Genomic DNA, 26,664 nt, shown 5'->3' with positions numbered 1-26,664 from the left:
CAAATGGCCATGTAAAAGTGATCTTACCTTAGAATTTCTTCTAAAATGGGTAGGCAGATGAGTTTACAGAAACTGAAGAAGATTTAAAACCATTTCAAAAATTTAAAGCCCCTTTGCATTTTATCTTTGAAAGCCTCTTCTCTTAAATTGCTGACCATTAGATAAAAGCCATGCTTGCCATAGTCTATATTTATTTTCATGTATCTCATTCTATCAATAAGATTTAGTCCTTGAATAGAAAATGTTGTGCTTGATTATTGGTTTTTAACTTGTTTTGTGTCACCTAAGATGTGTCCCATGGCCTGCTACTCTATTTTTTCACCATCACTAACCATAAATCAGGGAACTATGCCCTGGAATGCTTCTCCATACCTGAGGTTGTGCACTTTCCCTGAAAGTCTCTGAGATAATCTTGGCCTTAGGTAGAAGGTTCAAAGTTTTGGCTTAAGTTTTTGTGTTGCTTGCACTTGATCTGTTGAAGATACTTTTTCTTTCTTTGTAAGTTTCTCCCTAGTAGCTATTCTATCATGATCATTTCAGTTCTTGGATTAGAACTATAATTCTAATTTTATTGTGTGTGTTTTAGTTGCTCAGTCATGCCCAACTCTTTGCAACCCCATGGACTATAGCCTACCAGGCTCCTCTGTCCATGGAATTCTCCAGGCCAGAATACTAGAGTGGATTGCCATGCCCCACTCCAGTGGATCTTCCCAACCCACGGATCGAACCCAGGTCTCCCGCATTGTAGGCAGATTCTTTACCAGCTGAACCATAACGGAAGCCCAAGAATACTGGAGTGGGTAGCCTATCCCTTCTCCTGAGCCAGGAATTGAACCAGGGTCTCCTGCATTGCAGGCAGATTCTTTATCAACTGAGCTATCATATGGTGCAGAGGGACAAATATATCTTTGTGCTCCCAACTATTTCTTTTCTTTTCTGAATCTTGTTTCTCCAGTAATGGTTCCTTCTCCCCTTAATCTTTCATGAGACTGCTAGTGTTTTATGTTTGTTTTCCAAAGTATTGTCTCAGGAGACAATGAGAGTCAGGTAATAAGATAACTTTTTTCTTATCTTGTGTAATTTCATGATGAATCGGTAGAGTAAATTCACTTGAAGGCTCCCAGAAATCTTTACACTTCTAGATGTGGATTGAAACATACTATATTGAGGGTAAAATACATACTATTACTATTATTGCTAACTACAGAAGTCTACCATATGTATCAGTTCAGTTGCTCAGTCATGTCCGAATCTTTGCGACCCCATGGACTGCAGCATGCCAGGCTTCCCTGTCCATCACTAACTCCTGGAGCTTGCTCAAACTCATGTCCATTGAGTTGGTGATGTCCTCCAACCATCTCATCCTCTGTCATGCCCTTCTCCTCCTACCTTTAATCTTTCCCAGCGTCATGGTCTTTTCCAATGAGTCAGTTCTTCATATCAGATGGCCAAAGTATTAGAGTTCTAGCTTCAGCATCAGTCCTTCCAGTGAATATTGAGGACTGATCTCCTTTAGGAATCACTGGTTGGATCTCCTTGCAGTCCAAGGGACTCTCGAGTCTTCTGCAACACCACAGTTCAAAATCATCAATTCTTAGGCACTCAGCTTTCATCACCTGACTCTAATACTCTTGCCTGGAAAATCCCATGGATGGAGTAGCCTGGTAGGCTTCAGTCCGTGGGGTCACTAAGAGTCGGACACGACTGAAGTGACTTAGCAGCAGCAGCAGCTTTCATTATGGTCCAACTCTCACATCCATAGATGACTACTGGAAAAACCACAGCTTTGACTAGATGGATCTTTTTTGGCAAAGTAATTTCTTGCTTTTTAATATGCTGTCTAGATTGGTCATAAATTTTCTTTAAAGGAGTAAGAGTCTTTTAATTTCATGGCTGCAGTCACAGTGTGCAGTTATTTTGGAGCCCAAGAAAACAAAGTCTGTCACTGTTTCCAGTTTCCCCATCTACTTGCCATGAAGTGATGGGACTGGATGCCATGATCTTCGTTTTTTTAAATGTTGAGTTTTAAGCCAGGTTTTTCACTCTCCTTTTCACTTTCATCAGGAGACTCTTCAGTTCCTCTTCACTTTCTGCCATAACAGTGGTGTCATCTGCATATCTGAGGTTATTTATATTTCTCCCTGCAATCTTGATCCCAGCTTGTGCTTCATCCAGCCTGGCATTTCATGTGATGTACTCTGCATATAAGTTAAATAAGTAGGGTGACAATATACAGCCTTGACATACTCTTTTCCCAATTTAGAACCCGTCCATTGTTTCATGTCCAGTTCTAACTGTTGCTTCTCGACCTGCTTACAGGCTTCTCAGGAGGCAGGTCAGGTGGTCTGGTATTCCCATCTCTTGAAGAATTTTCCACAGTTTGTCGTGATCCACACAGTCAAAGGTTTTGGCATAGTTAGTAAAGCAGAAGTAGATGCTTTTCTGGAACTCTCTTTCTTTTTCAATGATGCAACGGATGTTGACAATTTGATCTCTGGTTCCTCTTCCTTTTCTAAATTCAGCTTGAGCATCTGGACGTTCTTGATTCACATACTTTTGAAGCCTTGCTTGAAGAATTTTGAGCATTACTTTGCTAGCATGTGAGGTGAGTACAATTGTGTGGTAGTTTCAACATTCTTTGGCATTGCCTTTCTTTGGGATCAGAATGAAAACTGACTTTTTTAGTCCTGTGGCCACTGATGAGTTTTCCAAATTTACTGGCATATTCCTGATAGCTCAGTTTGTAAAGAATCCACCTGTAATGCAGGAGACCCCAGTATGATTCCTGGCTTGGGCGGATCTGCTGGAGAATGGATAGACTACCCACTCCAGTATTCTTGGGCTTCCCTTGTGGCTCAGCTGGTAAAGAATCTGCCTGCAATGGGGGAGATCTGGGTTCAGTCCCTGGGTTGGGAAGATACCCTGGAAAGGGAAAGGCTACCCATTCCAGTATTCTGGTCTGAAGAATTCCATGGACTGTGTAGTCCATGGGGTCACAAAGAGTCAGACACTACTGAATGAGTTTCACCATATGTGTAGCATCTATCATAGACTAGACATTATGGTGAACATTTTATATATATTATCTCTAGTCCATGCACCTATTTTTGTAAGATGTCATTTTACTCCAATTTTACATGAAGAAGCTGTACTTCAGTGATGTTGGGCTTGCTCACATCCATGTAGCCTGTAATTGGAAGAGTTGAGATTCTATCTGCTTTTTGATTGCTTCTGGAGCCATTCTCCTTTCACTCTATTTGGCCTCTGAGTGTATCTTAATGTTGGAAATACCAGACAATGTGGATTGTATGTCTTGTCTAAATAATTAATGTACATGTGCTATAGAAATCCACTTCAAGCACCCTCAAAGTGATTGAAAGTACTTTTGGGCTGAGTTGACCATGGCTCCACCTTATAGAAAGATTCTAGTATTTGCCATTTATGATGTACTCGCATTTCCAGATGGATCATGTAGGGACCTACAATGACCACTAAAATGGTTGAAATATAGATTCCAATAGTTGCTGCATATATAAATGCTGTTAGTATACATCATCTAAGAATGAGATGGAGTTAAGGAGTTAAAGCTTTTGATATGTGGTCAAGAGTAACAGATTGACATTCCTGATAAATCTTGAATCAGGAGATAGTTTTCCCACAAGGGTATCTACAATCTCAGAAGATTTATACTTTATTTAAAGCTGAACTGCTTTTGAATTTTAGGCCATTCAAGGCCAACTTGAGCTTTATAGTGAAAAATGCAGCATATCAATAGAGACAGATCTCAGGGAGGGAGACCAGGTCACTTGCTGGGCCTGTGAGGAAGGGGCAGACCTCGACTGAAGCTTGATGAGGCGTGCGTGCTCAGCCACTAAGTTGTGTCTGACTTCCCAGGTGGCACAGTGGTACCAATTCCCCTGCCAAGCAGGAGATGAGGGTTTGATCCCTTGTCTGGAAAGACCCCCTGGAGAAGGAAACGGTAAGCCACTCCAGTATTCTTACCTGGGAAATCCCAGGAACAGAGGAGCCTGGCAGGCTACAGTCCATGGGTCACGTTGGAAGCTTGATGAGGAAGTGAATATAAAAAAAGCACCCACATTTAGAATTCTTCATTATGCATTTCACAGTTTTATTTTCATGTAGATTTTATAATGGTTCTTTATCAACTTATTTCAAATGTCTTGTAATCTTAAAAACCTTATTTGTAAGATTTTCTTGTTTAATGTTCTCAGGGCCAATGATTGTGAACTCTGCTCCTCCCTACCAGCTATGCCTCTGGGATCATGAAAATGACCCTTTTAGTACAAAGAAGTGGCAGGATAGCATGGACATGAGGATGAGATATCATCCAATTCTGTGTTTCAGAGAGATAACTGGAGGTTAGGGCAAGAACAGGAAAAGGAGTAACTACTGGAACTTCTTGGTTTCCTTTCTGGGCAGCTAGGTAGTGGGCAGAAGTAAAATGATGGCATTTGGTTTCCGGTGGATTTATATCTGAAAAGCAGAGATACTTCAGGAGGCTTGGATTTATCCAAATTGGGTCTGCTTGACTTATATCGAATTGGAAAGTTTAGAATTGCAGAGTTAAAGAGAACAAACAATAGGACATGCCATCTTTGAATTCTACTCTTTAAGTTAGAGTCTTTGAATTTCACTCTTTAAGATGAATTAGGCCAATGAGTTAGCACTCTACAAGAAAGATTGCCTGTAAGGAAATTTATAAGTAGGATGAGCCCTCAATTTGAGAGGAAGGATTTGTGAGGAGTAAAAACTCTGGGTCACAGACATATCATTAACATAAAAGATAAATTCTCATAAAACTGACCTTTTGTTCAGATGAAAGGGTGAATATTAAAAGTCACAGTATCTCACTTTTGTAATCAGGGTAGGAATTGTTTAGTCAGCGATTGCTTTGGCAATAGATTGTAAATACAATAGAAGTGACTTCTTTCAGGATTACAATTTCTTACTTATCACAGAACATATCTTGACTTAACATGGAACATTAGGAAAATGGATTTGTCCATAGTCTTCAACTAACTGAAGAAACCACTTTTTAACTTCTTAAGCTATCTGTATTTATTTTTTTATTTCCTGGAGAATAGATCAAGAACTTTATGGAGTTATCCTTTTCTCATGAAACCAATTACTCTTTCATATTTTTCACCATGAACGTGTTTCATCCATGTCACTTTGCTGAAAGATATAGAATGGCATTTTTAATTCTTCTTGTTCAAAACAGCAGATTATAAAACAATATGTAGAGTATAATCCCATAGTAAACGGTGTTAACCTTAATGTTAACACTGATATTTTTCTGGAGAGAGGGATTATGGACACTTTTTCATTTATTTATTTGCTGTCCTGCTAAGTCGCTTCAGTCATGTCCGACTCTGTGTGACCCCAGAGACGGCAGCCCACCAGGGTCCCCCATCCCTGGGATTCTCCAGGCAAGAACACTGGAGTGGGTTGCTATTTCCTTCTCCAATGCATGAAGTGAAAAGTGAAAGTGAAGTTGCTCAGTCGTGTCTGACTCTTCGCGACCCCACGGACTGCAGCCTACCAGGCTCCTCCATCCATGGGATTTTCCAGGCAAGAGTACTGGAAGGGAAGACAAGCCATTGCCTTCTCCGATTTGCTGTCCTAGACTATGGCTATAACAACTGAACTGTAAATAGTATTATTTTATCATGTTTGCAGTGTAATAACAATAAACCATTCATCATTTATTCTAAACTTGGTGGCCTGTCTGGTTATTTCATTTTATTTCTGTAGGTAGTGTATTTCTTTTTATGCTAAGAAAGAGAAATACATCATTAATATATTTGCAGTCATACTGGAATTGTATTAATTTGTAACAAATGTGTTCTGACTTGTATAGAAGCTTGCTTCTGCTTGACCTTGCTTAAGACATTTAAGCACTTGGGGACTGTTTCCTCATCTGTATAATAAGGGACAGCACTAAATTAAATGATCTCTAAAGTCCTTCTAAAATTCTCCAATTTTATGAGTGAACGTTTTTTGAAGTATTTTCATCCTCATGATTTTGTTTGATTTCCTGAATGCCAAGCAAGGAAGTAAGATCACTGCTGTTTTACCCATGAGGGGCTGGGCCACAGAGGGGTGGGCTGGTTTGTCCAAAGTCCCCCTGAAGCTGTGTCAGAGCCTGTGAGGGGCTGTGGCCGTCCTTCTCCGGGCCCCTGTCTCTGCTGCTTGGCTGCCTGCCGCAGCGCCTCCAGTGCCCTCAGAGGCTCTGGTGTCAGGAAATGCTGTGAATGCCCTTCTGTTGGGGGGCCCATTGGCTGGGAGGGAAAGAAACTCTGGTTGGGACCTCACATCCCAAGACTGCCTCCCTGGTGGAGAGCAGGTGGAAGAATTCACCAGGCCAAACCAGGGGAGCTGCTGACTGCAAATCACCCTCTTCAGCCTAAGAAAGAGTGGGGCTAGGCTGTGGGGGGGGGCCAGACCTTCAGCCTCAATGTGTGTGTGTGTGTGTGTGTGTGTGTGTGTGTGCACACGCATGTGTGCATGCTCAGTTGTGTCTGACTCTTGTGACCCAGTGGACTGTAGTCCTGCAGACTCCTCTGTCCATGGAATTTTCCAGTCAAGAACACTGGAGTGGGTTTCCACTGCTTATTCCAGGGGATCTTCCCAACCCAGAGATTGAACCTGGGCCTCCTGTGTTGCAGGTGAACTCTTTGCCATCTGAGCCATGGGGGAAGCCTCTCAGCCACAATAGATTTCCATTTGCCTAGTGGAGACAGAAGGCTTGAATACAGGATCTGGATTAAAAGAGGAAAATGTGCTTGCTTTTAGTTTTGGCCTTGCCACAAGCTTCTAGAAGCCATTACAGTTCTGATACTCCAGTTTCTCCATAGTTTAACAACAGAGCCAGACTACCTCCGCAATGAAACCTCACCTTGTGGGTCTCATGTTAAAAGGGTAGAAGACTACGAGTGTTATTTGCTACCCTCTAATCCTAGAAGCGGATGATGAGAGCTACTTCTGGTGTTCACGCATGGCATAACCAGTGGTCCTTTCCACTCTTGCTTAATTTTTTGTATCTGGAGTTTTCAGGGAGTGCATTTGGATTAATTCTCTGATGTAGGGGAATAGCTGCTGTCAAGTGCTTAGAACAGTAAATGCTTTAGCAGTGCAGCTGTTCCCAACCAAGGCTTGAAAATCATTGACCAAAGCAGTCGGCATCATCTAAGTTAGTTGTTTCAATGCATTACACTCAGGCTGTGTTATCCATCATAAATGTACAAGAAAGCCTTTTTCCCACTGGTATTGATTTTTGCATGGTGACTATTTGTCTGCACTCTTGACAGGATGACAGTTGGCTGACATTGCTAGCCTTGAGTGTCCTTTTATACCTCCTGCAGTCTAAAACTGGCATGTGGGTGGGAAGATTCAGATTAAAACTCACTTAAATAATTGCCCCCTTATTGGATTTTTTTCCATCTCACTTACTGTACTGTACTGTCAGTTCTAACGTCTCCCTCCACCAAATTTTAGTCCTATTTTTTCAGTATTCCTTCTCCTTATGCTGTTTTCTATACAAATAAAGTTGTATTCTTATTTACTGGATCCGAAAGTCATTGTTAGTCATTGTTAGTTATCTGGGGCAGATACTAACATGCTATGCTTTCTGGAAGAGGAGGCAAGTTGCCAAACCCCAGGAATGGCAGACTTTCCATTTAGCTAACTTCTCAGCCCTATTTGACTAGTCTGTGTGTATCTACCCCCAAAGAGCAGAGGTTTTCAGCTTGGGCAGGATGTCATTTCCCCTTTACAGGCTACTCAGATTTCATTTTCCACATGAACTGCTGCAGGTATCTTGAGCTTCCTTCAAATTACCCAGGGGCTTGATGAATAGCTGGACTTGCCAGTGAGTGGACAGCTCATTAGCCAATCTACAAGGGCCTGCTGTGACTATTCTTAATCAAGAAGCCAGGTTTTTAATGGTGGATAGCCAATTAACAGCAAAATGTACCCTCATGAATTTTAACTGTTGCCTTGTCAGAAGTCTTGAATTTGATGTTCCCTTTCATGATGTTTATTTTCCTTACTGTAATTGGGAACATGGGAGGACCTGGTTGGAATTAAGAATCAGGTGTGAACACAATTTTGGGATTGTGGTGGTTTTTATGCATGCCTTGTGTTATTTTTTTCTTTCTCTTCAACTAATACAAGCAGTTCTGAGCATGAGTTTCCATCAGTTGGGTCCTGGGGAAAAAGGATACAAAAAAAGTAGTAGCAAAACTTTTTTTGTTTCTGTTTATTATTATATATTTTACAAAATTGAAAAAATATAAAAAAGCATATATGGAAAAAAATATAGAAATATAAAGAAGAAAATCACCCATTATTCCGTCACACAAAATAAACTTAGGCTAGAATTTTTTGGGGGTACATTTTCCTGTCTGTGTGAACTTTGTCCTACTCACATCTTTCACACACACATCTAATAGGATAGATATACAAGTATACTAATCTCTATCTGTTTTGTTGTTTTAGTCATTAAGTTGTGTCTGACGCTTTTGCAACCCCACGGACTGTAGCCCGCCAGGCTCCTCTGTCCTTGGGATTTCTCAGGCAAGAATACTGGAGTGGGTTGCCATTTTCTTCTCTACTATCTGTTTAGACATATTTACAATGATAAGTAGATTCTGCAAACTATTTTTAACCTGTTCTTATGGTTGATCATTACATTGTGAACATCTCCCTCCAATCATCCCATATATTAGAAAACATGATTTCAGCAGTTTCATAGTTGTTCACAGGCTTTATTCAACCCAGCCATAAGCTTTCACCTCTTCTAGATTCCTTCATCTATGCCCACACTTTTTCATTTTTCCATTCTCACTGTCATGCACTTTCCTTTATCTTTAGTACATTATCCACCTTCCAGTGGCTTTTCCTTCCCTCTCAGCAGGACTTCAAGATGAATACCTTATGAAGTCATGGCCACACTGTTTCTTCCATGAACCTTCTCCCAAAGTGAGCAGAGTAAGTGTAACTGAGACCCGAGTCTAAGGATGGAGGCAGGTGTAAGAGCAGGGGTGCCGCTGGCAAATCTTGGTTCTGGGCATCACCTCTGCTGGTGGGAGGCTGTCCTTGTTGGGCAGAGGCACTCTGATTTGGAGGGTGACAAATGTGGTTTCCTGAATATTCAGGAAGGTGTTCTTTCCTTTGCTTTTGTTTCCAGTTTCTTAGACTCCTTCTTCAGAAATCCCTAAACTTCAGTCACTTGAATCCCAGGTAGATAGCTGTAGGATGTGGAGCCTGATTCCTGTTCTGACCCATCCCCCATCTAAGAGCTTCATGTAAACTCTTCTGCTTGGGTTCATCAGAGGGAACCTCAGGGACCTGATGCCTGGGGGAGGGATTGGGGCCAGAGGAGAAGGGGATGACAGAGGATGAGATGGCTGGATGGCATCACCAACTTGATGGACATGAGTTTGAGTAAACTCTGGGAGTTGGTGATGGACAGGGAGGCCTGGCATGCTGCAATTCATGGGGTCGCAAAGAGTCAGACACGACTGAGCGACTGAACTGAACTGATGCTTTCTTTAACGTTTCCCTTTAATATGAGACTTCCTGTTCCATAACCAACCTATAAAGTTGTACCATGTAGTTTTGGTCAGAAAGCAATGGATCATTTGGAAAGGTTTGGGATTAGGTATATAAAGGCAAATTTGGATGTAATTTACAGTTATAGCATAAAGACACCCATGGAATGGAGAGTCTTTATAAGAAATGGCACTAGCCGTACTGAGAAGTCAACTGGACAAAAGAATAACCCTCTATGGATTACATGAAGCTGGCTACCTTCACATGCCCTCTCGCTCTGCTGCCCAGAGCATGATAATCATTACAGAACAGAAGGAGAAATCTACTGTGCAAAGTGTTTCTTCTTTGGTGGGAATATCTTTTAAATTCTTCCACCCCTTCTTTCCTTTCCTCTCCCCCCGCCCATTAAAATAAGGAGGATCTGACATCACAAATCTAATTGTTGATTAGAGACTGCTGAACAATTCAACTGAAGTAAAACTTAGTCACAGTGAAATGTTATCTCATACAGGTGTCTGGATTCAGTGACCTTTATCTCTAATTGTTTTTATTCCAGATAATAGCCATGTCCTCCATCCCTGCCCAGCCTCTCCAAGTTCCACTTACTCTGTGAACAATGAATATTTTATTTGTTTTGGGGATAATGAAAGTAGGGGTGAGTCTGAAACAACACTAACATTATTCTGTCGGTTCGGAAAGCAATTCCTCTATGGCAGGATTCTTAACATTTTTGGGGGGATCATAGTCCTTTCTGTGAAAATGAAAATATTCATGGTTTCTCTATTGTAAAGATTTTGTATTTTCTCGTCCCATTATGGATGTTTTTTTTTTTTTTTTTTTTTTGGCTATTACAAAAGTTTATTTAACAAAAAAGTTCACTAAGAAAATGTACACAACCCAATTTTTCTGGTAGTAAAATGTGGAGAAGGGGACACACGGAAGCAGTTGATTGATGAACAAAGATGTTGTTCATACTCGTTCCAAGGCTTCTAACATGATGATACTATTTCCTCGTATTACCACCATTCCAATATTGTTCTGTTGCCCACTAGTTGCCATCTCCACACATTCATCTATCACAAGATTCATAAAGGGATCAAATCCCCGCAATATTCCTTGGACATGTCTGCCACCATTTAATTTCAATGATAACTTCTTGTCCATAAATTTCTTCAACTCGGGAGGGTGTGCTTTGCTCATGATGTCTACTCTGCGAGCTCAAAGAAGCCTCCCCCATTATGGATGTTTTTAAGGGAAATTTGAATTTCCATTAAAATGAAAAAATGAATCCTTGACTAAGGCATGTATTCTTAGCAATACTCTGAGTGGTATCAGAAAGTGTGAGAAAACCCTGGTTCCTTCTCTGTCAACTGATCACCTTCTCCTCTGAATATTTGACCTACTTTTTACATCTTTTTCTATTATTTCAGACCTGGTCTTGTGTTTTCATGTCCCTACTTCATATAGGCCCTTTGTTTCTCTCCCTACAGAACCTCTTACCCTAAGTCATTTCTTATCTTAGAAAAGACTAATTTTTTCCTTTTCTAACATTGCTCTTACCTTAGCTTGTGTTTTTTCTTCTCAAGAGTTTCCAGATTCATATTTGACATTGTTTGATACATATCGTGCATTTTAGTTAGTTTTTAATGATATATTTTTACATTAAACTTCTGATCTGACATCCTGGAAGGCAATTCTACACATTGTTTTTTCAACCTTAGCTATGAAGTATGTCAACAAAAGGCAGGCTTTCTGTTAAAAATTTGTGAACATGCTTTTTATTAATATAGTAAATCTATCATTGCACTTAAAATCTAAAAACAGTGCAGTGCTATTCCCAGAGCTGATTTTTGGAGCAGATTACAAATGTATTTCAGATTGAAGATGGCTGGGGATTTTAACTAAAGCAAGGTGAGACTTGGGGTTTGTCCATATCAAATAATATCCCCAGAACATTGCGTCTGCACAGTTGAGAGAGTGAGCAGGTGAAGAATTCCTCCTCTCCTTCTTGGTTCTAAAAGGGAGACAACAGTCTGAGGTACAGCTCTAAAAAGAAAAGGCACTTCCCTGGGAGATGAGCTGGGACAGCAAGCTTCTGCACTTCCCATGGGTGATTGAAAAAAAAAAGAGAGAGAGAAGGCTCTGGTTTGCCCAAAGATTGGTATATTACTCCACATTGTGCTTCCATACCCTTTTTTGTTTCTTTATAATTATGTTGCTTTACCGTAGGTGACTGATTCGTAGGTTAACACTAACTGAATAAATATATATCTCCTTGGGATAAGGATGATGATGATGGGGAAACAGTAGTAATTCTCTTTCCTTTCTAGATTTTTTGCTTAGAAGCATGTATTAATGTAATATAGGACAGAATGAACTGTATAATTAAAAAAAGGAATATGCCAATGTACCTAATTTTAACACAAGTCTTTAGTGGGCATTTTAATATAATTCTGTGTTTAGTACTTGAATTAGTCTAATAGTTTTCTTTTTTTTTTAAGTTTAAGGTGTATAGCATGATGGTTTGATTTACATATATTGTGAAATGATTACTACAATAGATTTTGTTAACATCCATTATCTCATGTGGATACCATAAAAATAAAAGAAAAAAAATTCTCCTTATTAATGAGAGTTTTTAGGATCTACTATCTAACAACTTTCTTATGTATCATAGAGTGATGTTAACTATAGTAACTTTTTTGTACATTATGTCCCTAGTACTTACCTCTCTAGATATATAGAGATAGCAACCAACAGTTTGTACCTCTTGATTACTTTCCTCCAGTTCCACCTACCCTTGCCTCCCACCTCTGGTAACCACAAATCTGATCTCTTTTTCTATGAGTTCAGTGTTTTTTGCTTTTTAAAAAAAAATTAGATTTCACATATAAGTGAAATTATACAGTATTTGTCTTTCTTCATCTGACTTATTTCACTTAGCATTATATTTTTAAGGTCCATCTCTGTTTTTGCAAGTGGTGGGATTTCTTCCTTTTTTAGGGCTGAATGATATTCCTGTGTATACTCACAACTTCTTCATCCATTCATCTATTGAATGGACATTTACATTGTTTCCATGTCTTGGCTAATGTTAATAATGCTGTTTTGAAGATGGAGATGCAGATATCTTTTTGAATTACAGTTTCTGTTTCTTTTGGATATATTCTCAGGAATAGAATGACTGGATCATGTGGTAGTTCTATTTGTAATTTTTTGAGGAACCTCCATACTGCTTTCTGTAGTGGCTACACCAATTTACAATCCCACCAATAGTAAAAAAGCGTTCCTTTTTCTCTATGTCTATGTCAGCACACATCTTTTTGATGAAAGCCATTGTAACAGGCATGAAGTGATATCCCATTTGGTTTTAATTTGCATTTCCTTGATGACTTGTGATGCTGAGCAGCTTTTCATGAATTATTGGCTATTCATATATCTTCCTTTGGAAAATGTCTATTCAGGTTCTTTGTCAATTTTTAAATTGGATTATTTGTTTTTGTTATTGACTTGTATGAGCTCTTAATGTGTTTTGGATGTTAATTCCTTTTCAGATAGATGGACCATTGATTCTTATAGGAGTCACCTTTTGCTGCCGGAGTGCTGGTGGGGAGGATGGCTGTTTCAGAATCATATGGAGAACTGTTTGATATGTTGCCTTAAGGAAACATGTTTTCTGAGCTGAAAATTCATCACTGTCTAGTTAGCCTATTGCCTATTGCTGTTCTATGTCTCATGAATGTTAGGGTAGAAGAAGATTGAGGACTGGACCACAGAGGTAGATTGTTTTCAAGGACTTCACTATAATTACTTGTTTGATTTTCTGACTCCTCCATTAGGTTGTAAATCTGTAATGGCTTAGACCATGTCTGTCTCATTAGTCATTCATTGTATTAATCATCAATTATCTTAATAACCTGATTCTTATTACATCAAGAGCACCTGATGAGTAGGTGCTCATTAGACACTTGTAGAATGAATGGAAGAATGAATGCATGTTGAATAGGGAGATATTGCAGATGGAAATTCCTCTGAGGTTTAAGTTGAATTCTTTACTTGGGCATTAGCTTGTGTGGGCACTTGCAAAAAATTGACTGCTTCCCCCACTGCTGCTGCTGTCGCTTCAGTGGTGTACGACTCTGTGTGATCCCATAGACAGCAGCCCACCAGGCTCCGCTGTCCCTGGGATTCTCTACTCCCTCCAAAATGCCACCAGGAAAACATAGTGAAAAACTGTATTATTTAAAAATAAGCTAAAACATTAAGAAAATGGTTCAGTAAATGGATCAATCAAAGCAAAATTAAAAGAGTACTTAGAAATGAGGGAATGTAACTCAGGAAATAATCAGAAATAAATGAAAAGTCAGCTCAGACATAAAGTCTAAACTAGGATAAGCAAAAATAAATCAGCATAACATATATTGCCTTAAAAGAAATATGAGGTGAAAAGGAGGAACATTTTAAAGTTCGAAAAGAAATGAAGAAAGGAGTAAAAATGTTTTGAATGAAAGAAGATCCAGCAGCAATGTAAAAGGAATCCCTGAAGAAGTAAACAAAGAGAATAAGGCAGAATAAACAATAAAAACACCATTATTCAAGAAAAAAATTTAAAGTTAGAAAAGTTTGAAACTATATATTAAAAAATGTACTTGATAAAATCAATCCAGAAAAAATAATACCAAGATATACTCCAGTCAGATTTGTTGAATAAAATCACTTGGGCATCTTGACAAAACTGAAAGTGACTTATATAGGAAAGAATATTAGATTATCATCACACTGTTTTTTAGACAGCAATTTTTATGATAGAAGAAAATGGAGTAACATATTTTAAGAAATTTAAAGGAAAAAATGTGAACCAAAGAGTTTTATAGCTAGAAAAACTGATTTTCAAGTATAAAGAGCATGGTTTGTTGTTAACGTACAATATTAATAATGTAGTTAATAATGATTTATTTCCCATCAGAGTTTTCTAAGAAATCTACTAGAGAATGAACACACAATGAAAATTATTAGAGAGAAAGACATTGCCATAAGGACTAGTGATAAACATTAAACATGCAGTAATTAAATAGAACTAAGACTAAATGAAGGCTAAAAGGAAGTAAGAATTTATAAAATAGCAGTATGCTCTAACACCATACACAAAAATAAACTCAAAATGGATTAAAGATCTAAATGTAAGACCAGAAACTATCAAACTCCTAGAGGAGAACATAGGCAAAACACTCTCCGACATAAATCACAGCAGGATCCTCTATGACCCACATCCCAGAATTTCAGAAATAAAAGCAAAAATAAACAAATGGGACCTAATGAAACTTAAAAGCTTTTGCACAACAAAGGACACTATAAGCAAGGTGAAAAGACAGCCCTCAGATTGGGAGAAAATAATAGCAAACGAAGCAACAGACAAAGGATTAATCTCAAAAATATACAAGCAACTCCTCCAGCTCAACTCCAGAAAAATAAATGACCCAGTCAAAAAATGGGCCAAAGAACTCAACAGACATTTCTCCAAGGAAGACATACAGATGGCTAACAAACACATGAAAAGATGCTCAACATCACTCATTATCAGAGAAATGCAAATCAAAACTACAATGAGGTACCATTATACGCCAGTCAGGATGGCTGCTATCCGAAAGTCTACAAGCAATAAATGCTGGAGAGGGTGTGGAGAAAAGGGAACCCTCTTACACTGTTGGTGGGAATGCAAATTAGTACAGCCACTATGGAAAACAGTGTGGAGATTTCTTAAAAAGCTGGAAATAGAACTGCCATATGACCCAGCAATCCCACTTCTGGGCATACACACCAAGGAAACCAGATCTGAAAGAGACACATGCACCCCAATGTTCATCGCAGCACTGTTTATAATAGCCAGGACATGGAAGCAACCCAGATGCCCATCGGCAGACGAATGGATGAGGAAGCTGTGGTACATATACACCATGGAATATTACTCAGCCATTAAAAAGAATTCATTTGAATCAGTTCTAATGAGATGGATGAAACTGGAGCCCATTATACAGAGCGAAGTAAGCCAGAAAGATAAAGACCATTACAGTATACTAACACATATATATGGACTTTAGAAAGATGGTAACGATAACCCTATATGCAAAACAGAAAAAGAGACTCAGATGTATGGAACAGACTTGTGGACTCTGGGAGAAGGTGAGGGTGGGATGTTTCAGGAGAACAGCATTGAAACATGTATATTATCTAGGGTGAAACAGATCACCAGCCTAGGTTGGGTGCATGAGACAAGTGCTCGGGCCTGGTGCACTGGGAAGACCCAGAGGGATCGGGTGGAGAGGGAGGTGGGAGGGGGGACTGGGATGGGGAGTACATGTAAATCCATGGCTAATACATATCAATGTATAACAAAAACTACTGTAATGATGTAAAGTAATTAGCCTCCAACTAATAAAAAATTAAAAAAAAAAAAAAAAAGCTCAACATTCAGAAAACTAAAAAAAAAAAAAAAAAAAAAAGTGGAAATAAAGAATAGTCATGTGTGGATGTGAGAGTTGGACCATAAAGAAGGCTGAGCACTGAAGAATTGATGCTTTTAAATTATGTTGCTGGAGAAGACTCTTGAGAGTCCCTTGGCCAGCAAGGAGATCAAACCAGTCAATCCTAAAGGAAATCAACCCTGAATATTCATTGTAATGACTGAATGAATGAATCATGCTGAAACTGAAACTCCAATACTTTGGCCACCTGATATGAAGATCTGACTCACTGGAAAAGACTCTGATGCTGAGAAAGATTGAAGACAAAAGGAGAAGAAGGTGACAGAAGATGAGATGATTAAATAGCATCACTGACTCAATGGACATGAATTTGAGCAAACTCTAGGAGGGAGTAGAGGACTGAGGATCCTGGTGTGCTACAGTTCGTGGGGTTGTAAAGAGTTGGACATGACTTAGTGAATAAAAATGTATGTGCAAAGGGCACACCCAGTGTTCAGACTGTGGTGGTTTTAAAATAATCAGTTCAGTTCAGTTCAGTTGCTCAGTCATGTCCAACTCTTTGCGCCCCTATGGACTGAAGCATGCTAGGCTTCCCTGTCCATCATCAACTCCTGGAGTTTACTCAAACTTATGTCCATTGAGTTAGTGATGCCATCCAACCATCTCATCCTGTGTCATCTCCTTCTCCTCCTGCCTTCAATCTTTCCGAGCATCAGGGTCTTTTCAAATGAGTTAGCTTTTCGCATCAGGTGGCCAAAGTACTGGAGTTTCAGCTTCAGCATCAGCCCTTCCAATCAATATTCAGGACTGATTTCCTTTAGGATTGACTGGTTTGATCTCCTTGCAGTCCAAGGGACTCTCAAGCGTCTTCTCCAACACCACAGTTCAAAAGCATCAATTCTTTGGTGCTCAGCTTCCTTTATGGTCCAACTCTCACATCCATACATGACCACTGGAAAAACCACAGCTTTGACTAGATGGGCTTTTGTTGGCAAAGTCATGTCTCTGCTTTTTAATATGCTGTCTAGGTTGGTCATAACTTTTCTTCCAAGGAGCAAGTGTCTTTTAATTTCATGGCTGCAGTCACCATCTGCAGTGATTTTGGAGCCCCCCAAAATGGTCTTTCACTAGTTCGATTGCTTCCCCATCTATTTGCCATGAAGTGATGGGACCAGATGTCATGATCGTAGTTTTCTGAATGTTGCGTTTTAAGCCAACTTTTTCATTCTCCTCGTTCACTTTCATCAAGAGGCTCTTTAGTTCTTCTCTTTCTGCCATAAGGCTGGTATCATCTGCATATCTGAGGTTATTGATATTTCTCCCGGCAATCTTGATTCCAGCTTGTGCTTCATCCAGGCCAGCATTTCTCATGATGTACTCTGCATATAAGTAAAATAAGCAGGGTGACAATATACAGCCTTGTATACTTCTTTTGCTATTTGGAACCAGTCTGTTGTTCCATGTCCAGTTCTAACTGTTGCTTCCTGACCTGCATACAGATTTCTCAGGAGTCAGGTCAGGTGGTCTGGTATTCCCATCTCTTGAAGAATTTAAAATAATATTCCCCATTAAAAGAAACTAGAAGTTGGAGAATTGATTAATTTTAGGTCTGGGGCAGGAAATACACAAGATTAATCTGGAGCATCTTATTATACCATGAAGCTAGGAAGCCATCAAAAACTACTGGGGTTTGTCAAAAGAACTCAGGAACCAACTTTAAGAGTTTCCCATTGGGACAGTTTAAGCTTCAAAAGAGATAATTGCAATTGAATAAAACATATAAATTATTTTTAAATCCATAGATACATAATTTTGTTTAAAAAACAACCACTTTCAGAAGATTCTAAGGAACCAATTGATTTTCTTGAAAATGGGTAAAGTGGCAGGAAAGAATCAAACATTATCCTGCCTTTCCAATATGAACCATGGGGAAACCAAATAGTAGATGATGAGAAGCATTTATATACAAAATTTTTTAAACTAATAAATGAAAGAAAAGGATAAAATGTAACTGTTACCATTTTACAAACCCCAAATGAATTCCTAGATTTAGGCATTAAGCCTCAACGGCTACTAATGGAGAAAGAGAGGTAACTAGACATTAAATGCTTTTTGATGAAAGGCCACACTAATTAGTGTCTTTGCAAAGGGATGGAAGCCATACCTAGTCAAGGTTCCTACCAATTTGCAGGAAATACACTGGGCAGAGGAACCTGCTGAACTGTACCATATTCATCAGTAATGTCTGGACTGTGAAAACCTTTGCAGGTCAAATGCCCCAGACCCTAGAACAAAAAATTGTAAGGCAAAGAAAGGGATAGTTGAGAAACCTGTAGATTAAAAGAGACTTAAAATATATATCAGATTTAATAAAATGGGCAACACTAAAATATGATGTCTAGGAATGTGTATTTATGTGATAGAACTTACATGATAGAAAAAAATGATTATTATAAAAATTGGAATAGTGCCTGCTTTTAGGAGGAGGATGGTGTTTGAGATACAGATGGTACACGTGGATGGGGTATCTTAGGTGGCTGGCAAAGGTCTATATCTTGACTTAGGGGTGGTTGCAGGATGTCTGTCTGTAATAGCTCATTAAGCTACACATGTTTTGTGTGGTTTCTTTTCACAATTAAAAAGTTAAAAATCAACAAGAGAGAAATAAGGTTGGGCAGGACTTTTATTTCCTTTCCCAAGTAAATTCTATGGTTCTTGCTCTGCTTATATATGTGGTCTGAGACCTTATTAATGCGTAAAGTTCAAAGCCTTCTAAAGTAGTGGGCAAATTCATCTTTACATGACTGTATGTCCAATGCTCTAGAGACTTGACATGGTTCAAAACAGTCATAACTTTCTTTGAGAATACAGCATTTTTCTGCATTTTATTTGTCTCCAGGGAAAATAATGTGACTTTATAGGTTCGCTGTAATCAGTGAGAATTTCTAACACCGGGGTGTCAGGGAACTGGGCAATAAATCTCAGTGGACTAACCCCCTGTCCTAAGCGGCTTACTCATGCCGTAGCACTCCTTGAATGACTGCTAACAATGACTGCAAGCTGTACTTAGCAGAAGCTGGAGTTGATCTTTATTTAATCTATCCATCCACTGTGTGAAGTTGGCCACTTGGGAATCGTATGAAGAAAAATGAGTCACCAAGACTTGTAGATGGTGGAAGACTAACTCTCCCTCCTCTGGTGCAGTCCTAGAAATTAGATCTTTTTTTTTTTTTTTCCTTAGTGATTCACTAAGTGTTTGCAGTCTTGGTCCACACACTTAGTCGTTGTCAAGATGGATGTTTCTAAAGGAATTATATTTTCATTTCACGGTGAGATTCTTTTTATCTTCCAGACACTCCAATTACTAACAGAAACTGGACGTGAGAGGCTCAGGTAGTAAGGCTTCGTGTGCACATCAGTGGGTCAGGGATGAGGGTCCCACGTGGACTCATCTGTCCACGTCTGATGAGCCATAGCATACTCACCAGCCTTTTCTGATGAGCCTTTCCTGACTCCAGCCTTTTCTGTGGACGATGATAGAAATTTCTGAACTTCCATCCTGGGCCTACCTTTTCACTTAACATCTAAAAAAAACCAAAACAAAACAGAAAAGAATAATAACCAGTGATGATCACCACAGTCAACAGTTTTTTCTTCTTTGCAAAACTCATGTAGAATAAATTGCTTCATAAATAAGGCTAAAGTGACTGTAGGGGGTGAAGGCAAATTCTTTGCATTAGACCATGGAACTTGCATCAGAGAGGCATTAACAAAGGTGCAATTCATCCAGTTGCAGATTTTTGTATAGAAACGTCTTAGAGAGAGAGAAAGAAAACACTTCCATAACAACATTTGTGAGCACTTGTGGGGGATTTTTAATTTGATGGTTTGGGAGTATTGGGGAATGAAATAAATATTATGAAATGAAACCCAGAGGTCAGAAGTGAAAGAGTGAGTTCATTTGCTTTTAGATTTGATTACAATTTAGAGTCATTTCACTGTGAGGAAGGAATGTAATTTCTAAGGTTGAAATAATAAAGCCATTTATAACATGCTTTATCTTGCTCTGATAATTAGTTTTAAAAATGAATCCCAATGACTTCAGTTCCCCTGAAGTTGTTGCGTAGACCAGACTCAGTGCTGCAGACTAGGCTGAGCAGAACCTGATGTCCCCTTTGGATTACTTCCTGTTGCCTGCCCCTAATGCACATGGAGTCCTGTGCTTCTCCTGTGCTCCTCCTCAGCACGTCCTCCTGCTACTGAGCTCCCCATAAGACTGGCTCGGGAGGCCCCGAGCATCTGGCCAATGTAGCGGAATCCATGGGCTGGGACTCTGCAGAAGCTTTGGCCCAACAGAGTGAAACTGCTGAACTTCAGCTTTTTCACTAGTTTGCTTCACTTTAAAGAGCAGCCTCAGCTTGAACAGCTGGGGCTAAATTGCAGGGGAAAGTGTTTCCATGAGCTTCGTTGGCTTTCCCAAATGAGCTTGTGGAATCTGGCCACTGTCAGCAGTGCCCAAACACGCCATCTGATTGTGCCTCAGTGAAATGAGGGTGGTTTCATTTTCCTTTTGAAAGTCCATTTCCCATACAATCAAACCTCCTCTAGTCAGGCCCACTTACTCCTGTGGAGTAAGAAGCTGCTTAGGTGAGGGAAATATTTGGAAGCACTTATTGTTTATATGACTTTAGGGGACTTTAGGGCTTCCCTGGCTCAGATGCTGAAGAATCCTCCGGCAGTGCAGGAGACCTCAGTTTGATCCTGAGTTTGGGCAGATCCCCTGGAGAAGGGAATGGCAATCCACTCCAGTATTCTTGCCTGGAGACTCTCTTTGACTGAGGAGCCTGTTGCGGCTACAGTCCATGCGATTGTATAGATTCAGACACTTAGGTCTCTTTCTGAGCTTCCCTAGCCTAAACAGACAGATAATGCGCCTTAAAGTGAAAGTTAGCTCAGGATTTAGGTCTTCATATGTAGATTTTTTTCTCTCTTCTGAACTTGTCATTTTGAATCAAGAATGGTGATGCCTCAACATGCCTAGCTTTCTTCCTTTCTGTGCCAGTGACATCCTTTATGAACACTGATGCCTTTCTACTAAATCTGTGTTCAAACTGAGAATACTTATTAATATGGCTTATCAATTAAACAGTCTGTGTGTTTAATTCTATTGCCTATCCTTGGTAGGAGATGCTTCAGTGATAGTGGGGTAGAGTGGCCAAGAGACTGGGAAGCTGGCTTTTCCTCCATACTGTAATGGATGAAGCCTTGGATAGAATGGTTAGAAGGACTGTGTTCTTGTCTCGCCTCTGTCACTTATCAGTTAACTAAAATTGCATTTGATCTCTTTGAGACCTAGGATTCCTCATCAGAATAAATGATATACCCATTCTGAATATCTTAGAGTTTGTTGTAAATATATAGAAATAAATAAACATGTGTGGATGCCTTTGCAAACTGCCTGGTATGACACAGATAAAAGCTGTTCACAACAGAATGTATTGCAGATTTCTGCTTTCTTCTTTCCTAGACTTAGAGGAACTATTAGGTGCTAGGTACTTTAAGTAAGTACCAAAAACTCCCAGGACTAATAGTGCTATACTAGAAGAAGTACTCGATTGGGATTCAGCATATCTGGGGTTTTGTTTATATCCTGTAACAAATTACTTACAACATCTTGGGTGTCTGGGCTCTACATCCATATTTGTAAAACTGGAAGGTTGAATTAGATGAGTGAATGTTAAGCATTGTTTTTAGCACTTGAAATCATATTGCTAATAATAAAATCTTATAAAATCCTGGTTTATAAATAAAATATATGCAAGGAGCTATGCTAAATCATGTGGGAGTGGGAAGTCCAGAGACCTGCCTGATTGACTTCTGCAAGTGTCCCAGAGGCACCCTTGTGGCATCTTAGGGTCCCCGGAACACAACTTAAAAAGATCAGACATTTTCCAAGATCCGTTCAGACTAACATTCTGCGATCCCAACCCAGCAAAGAAGACTAATCTCTCAATACTTTGATAATTTTTTTCTAATAGTAGCAACTAGAAATTTATAGTCTTAGCTGTGCAAGCTAGACCAAATGACACACCTATTTTTTTTTTGTTTTCTTTTAATAAGTGACCTGTAGAAGACCTCAGAAATGTCTATGGCATCCCACAGAGCCATCTTATCTATGGAGACATTCATGAAACCACAAATCCTTCATCCTCTTTCCTTGTAACAAACTCAGGTCCACAGAAGTGTGTTTCCTGTCGTCCATATTGCCAGGCATGATGCTGCCTTCATGCTGAGGTTACAACGGGCACAAACACACACACTGCCTTAAAGACCTCACACAGTCACAGTTTTCAAACTGTGGCCAGCAAATCACAACTTTATGTATTAGGCATTGCATATCAGGATTGTATTAGTTTTTAAGTGTTGGCACAACGCAGTCGTTTGATTTTGTTCCTGAAATATTTGGTCTGCCTTTTCTGCTGTAGCTTGTCTAGATTTGCACCATCAAGCAGGATGACGGCAATGCTTGCAACTCAGGATTCAGTGATGGCAGCTCTCAAGAAATAGATGCTGGCCTCTTTTTTGGGTTCCACAAAGCATTTAGACTATCTTTTTCTTTAAAAAAAAAAAAGATTTAATAAATACATTTGAAAGATATTTTAGAAATTAAAGCAATAATGAAATGAATTTAGCCCTCTCCCTTTTGGATTATAAATTGCTTTTGGATTATTTATCCTGAGCTGGTTAAGTGTCATAGAACTGAACTTATCCAAAAGTGATGAAAAAATCTTCAACAAGCTGTCACTTTTGGGAGTAAGAATAGGAAAATGGGCATATATATGTGTGTTTAATTTCTTCTTTTCCTTCAATAAAAATAATGGTCTTTTCTCATCCAGGAAAAATATTGTATCATTCAGAAATGGACTTTTTCACCATTCAGACTGCATTCCAAACATAGTTAAATTTCAACAATGACCTTTAACCTTTGTCCTAGTCCATACTGTACTTAGATATGGTGAGTATCACCTAAGCAATTTGCACAATATATGTAGCTTCTGACCAAAGTACACTTATTAAGACAGCAAACCCACGGCTGAAGTCAAACTGGCAGTCTGTCCACTCATTCTATAGAGTGTCCTCTTCTTAGAGATCTCAGAAGTTTCTGTGAGGGAAATTTTTATTTCTTATCACTTCCTCTTACTCTGCAGAAGGATGACACAGAGAACTATCTCCTTCTCCAGAAAGGCGATTCCTTTATGTCTGAGAATGTAATGAGATGGAGGTGGGCTAGGAGAGAGGTTAATTGTGGAAGGGGGCTCAAACGGCAACTTCCCACTTGGCAGTTTTTTGGTATGTTTTAAATACAGTATTAAAAAAAAAAGGAGACCTATTTTTCCAATTTCAGGCTAGTACATTTTAAGAGATACATTGGAGCTAGAATATAAGAGGCAATAACTATAAATTATTTTCCTGAAGGGAACATTTTGGATTCAGGTATTGATTAGGATTCTCTGTGAAAATGAGAGGAGCAAAGGTTGATAAGCTCAAATCAATGTCATAAAAACAAAAATAGTAGCTGCCAGGACCATTTGTGGATTAAACATTATTGGTGTTTATCTTGCATTGATGCTGGTTATAAAGATCAGTTTCAGCCTACCTAGTTTTTCCTTTCCAAACTGAATACCTTGGATAAAATACTTAGAAAAAGAGTGTCTCCCTAGATTTTAAAATTGCACATATATTATGGGTATATTATGGGGTCTAAGATGCTTCCATAAGTATCATTTCCCCTCTGAGTTTGAACAAGTCAAGAGATGTCAGGAGTTGAAAATATTGTCTTTGTTTCTGATAAAACTGATTTTGGAGAGTGTGTTTTTTATCTGCTTGTGAGTAAACTCCCTTTCTGAAGGCAAAACTAGTCAGAATTCCCATCAGCCACAGATAGCAAAATGGCATCCTGAGACTCCTAATATAAGATAGGGAGGGGCAGAGCAGATCATGTGCTTCTTTCAGGAAGAGGAAGAGAAGCAGAGCCTAGCCTCTGAGCACTCCAAACTCCTTCCAAACTCCTTTACTTGCTCCTTTTCCTCACCTGTAAGATGGCCATTGGAAAAGACCCTGATGCTGGGAAAGATTGAGGGCAGGAGAAGAAGGGGGCAACAGAGGATGGGATGGTTGGATGGCATCACCAACTCAATGGACATGAGTTTGAGCAAACTCTGGGAGACAGTGAAGGAAAGGAAGGCTTGGCATGCGGCAGTTCATGAGGTCTTAAAGAGTTGACACAACTGAGCAACTGAACAACAACAGCAAGTTGGAAATAATAAAGACCTGCATCTATTACTTAATTGTTGAGACAATACATTCTTGACAAGCTGGATCTAACTCCTGCCTACCTCTCCAAGTTCATTCTGCCTTTATTCTCAACATTCTGGCTTTACATTCTTTCAGTTCCTGCACACATCATGTCCTTGTTATCTCAGAATTTTTGGTATGCAGTTATCTCTACCTGGACAGCTCTTACCATTTTTCTGGATATGGTTAATCCATACTTATTCTTCAGTTCTTTGCTTAAATGTGTTGGAGAAGACTCTTGAGAGTCCCTTGGACTGCAAGGAGATCCAACCAGTCCATCCTAAAAGGAGATCAGTCCTGGGTGTTCATTGGAAGGATTGATGCTGAAGCTGAAACTCTAGTACTTTGGCCATGAAGAGTTGACTCGTTGGAAAAGACCCTGATGCTGGGAGGGATCGTGAAGAGTTGACTCGTTGGAAAAGACCCTGATGCTGGGAGGGATTGGGGGCAGGAGGAGAAGGGGATGACAGAGGATGAGATGGCTGGATGGCATCACCGACTAGATGGGCATAAGTTTGAGTAAACTCCAGGAGTTGGTGATGGACTGGGAGGCCTGGTGTGCGGCGATTCATGGGGTTGCAAAGAGTCGGACACGACTGAGCGACTGAACTGAACTGAACTGAATTTTCTTAGTTTTTTCCTGACCCTGCTCATTATCTAAATTGCCTGCCCTTTTATATTTCTCACTAATAGTCTTTATATGTCAGAATTTATATTTATTCAAATAATTATTTGTTCAGTGTCTATTTTCTCCAACCACAAATTATGCATATAAGAACAGGGACTGTGTTTATTTTGTTTACCATTATACACTGAGAGCCTTGCAGAGAACCTGACCTATAATAGTTACTTAATAAATATTTGTTTAATGAATGCATTAACATAAACATAAACATTTAATGTTTATGTTAAATGCCTAGCACATAGTGTGTGTTTCATTGATATTAGTTTCCTTCTCTCCTGCCTCAAAACCATCAGCTGACTGGTTTATATGATGGTAAATGCATCATAAGTTAGCCTCTCTCTTGTTCTTTCATTTTATAACTCTAGCCCATAAGTGGGGCACTACTTGTGAATTAGTACCATGTCTCTTTAATCACTGTGGAAAATTTTTAGGCTTCTTCAAATACGTTTTTTTTTTTTTTAAATTTAACTTTACTTATCAGCTTGCCCTGAAGTAAACAGCGCTACCCTCAGATGGAAAATCATAGCGAGTATAGCTAATCTTCTCATAGAAATCAAAATGACTGAACCCAGGCCTTATATCTTTTATGTTCTTTCTTCTAACTGTGTTCACTTAACAGAAACTACATGACAATTCTATTTTGTGTATTTTGTCCTAATTTAGATCATTTTGTTCTTCAGAAAGGTAATAAAGGACTTACGTCTTTCGTATATCTTTCTGTGTCAGGATCTCTGAGTAGGTTTGCCACCTACTGGATGCGTGACCTGGGGTAAGTTACTTAACCACTTCTAGACTGAGCTTCCTCCTCTGTTGAATGGGCATGATGGTAGGACTCATCTCAAAGGTTTGTTGTTATTGTTCATTCACTGTCATGTCTGACTCTTTGTGGCCCCATAGACTGCAGCATGCCAGGCTATAGTCCTTCACTCTCTCCAGAGTTTGCTCAAACTCATGTCCATTGAATCAGTGATGCCATCCAACCATCTCATCCTCTGTAGCCCCCTTCTCCTCCTACCCTCAGTCTTTCCCAGAATCAAGGTCTTTTCCCATGAGTTTGCTCTTTGCATCAGGTGGCCAAAGTGTTGGAGCTTCAACTTCAGCATTAGACCTTCTAATGAATATTCAGGATTGATTTCCTTTCGGACTGACTGGTTTGATCTCCTTGCCATCCAAGGACTCTTAAGAGTCTTCTCCAGCACCACAGTTCAAGAGCATCAGTTCTTCATTGTGGAGGTTAAATGAGATAATTTGTGCTTTGCATGGTATATAGTTTCTAGCAGGTAGTAAGAGTTCAGTAAATGATAGCTAATGCTTTTGTTTCTGTTCCGCAATTGTCCATCAACACTATCTTTTAGCAGTGTATTGAACATCAATAACTGTTCTGAATTCTGTAATAAGTCTTTCTCTACCCTCATTATTGATTCTGATGTAGGGTATTTGGACTCAAGCCTTTCAGAGGCATTTTATGGAGTTCCTTGAATTTGTGAATCATAACACATGGAGTTCTGAAGGATGGAACATGGAAATAGAATTTCTGTGTAAGGGAACGTCATGTAATTGGCAGCT

General features: G+C 39.3%; 2 protein-coding genes across 3 annotated transcripts in view; one reads left to right on the top strand and one right to left on the bottom strand.

The window, feature by feature from the left end:
- The window catches only part of NXPH1 (neurexophilin 1), a 343,225-nt gene that overhangs the window by 39,725 nt on the left and 276,836 nt on the right, over positions 1-26,664 (top strand). The gene's annotated exons all lie outside the window — the stretch shown is intronic.
- On the bottom strand, positions 10,434-10,802 carry LOC139037470 (small nuclear ribonucleoprotein G). The gene has a single exon (XM_070474182.1). The coding sequence runs from the start codon at positions 10,774-10,776 to the stop codon at positions 10,546-10,548; it is 231 nt and encodes a 76-aa protein (XP_070330283.1). The 5' UTR covers positions 10,777-10,802; the 3' UTR covers positions 10,434-10,545.

The sequence above is a fragment of the Odocoileus virginianus genome, chromosome 1 (genome assembly GCF_023699985.2).
Source record: "Odocoileus virginianus isolate 20LAN1187 ecotype Illinois chromosome 1, Ovbor_1.2, whole genome shotgun sequence".
Classification (NCBI taxonomy): Eukaryota; Metazoa; Chordata; class Mammalia; order Artiodactyla; family Cervidae; genus Odocoileus; species Odocoileus virginianus.
Note: the sequence above shows the minus strand (reverse complement) of the source record. Positions and strands in the feature narration are given on the sequence as shown.

Coding starts and splice junctions, on each gene's coding strand:
- LOC139037470 (XM_070474182.1), bottom strand. CDS start 10,776: ATGAGCAAAGCACACCCTCCCGAGTTGAAGAAATTTATGGACAAGAAG.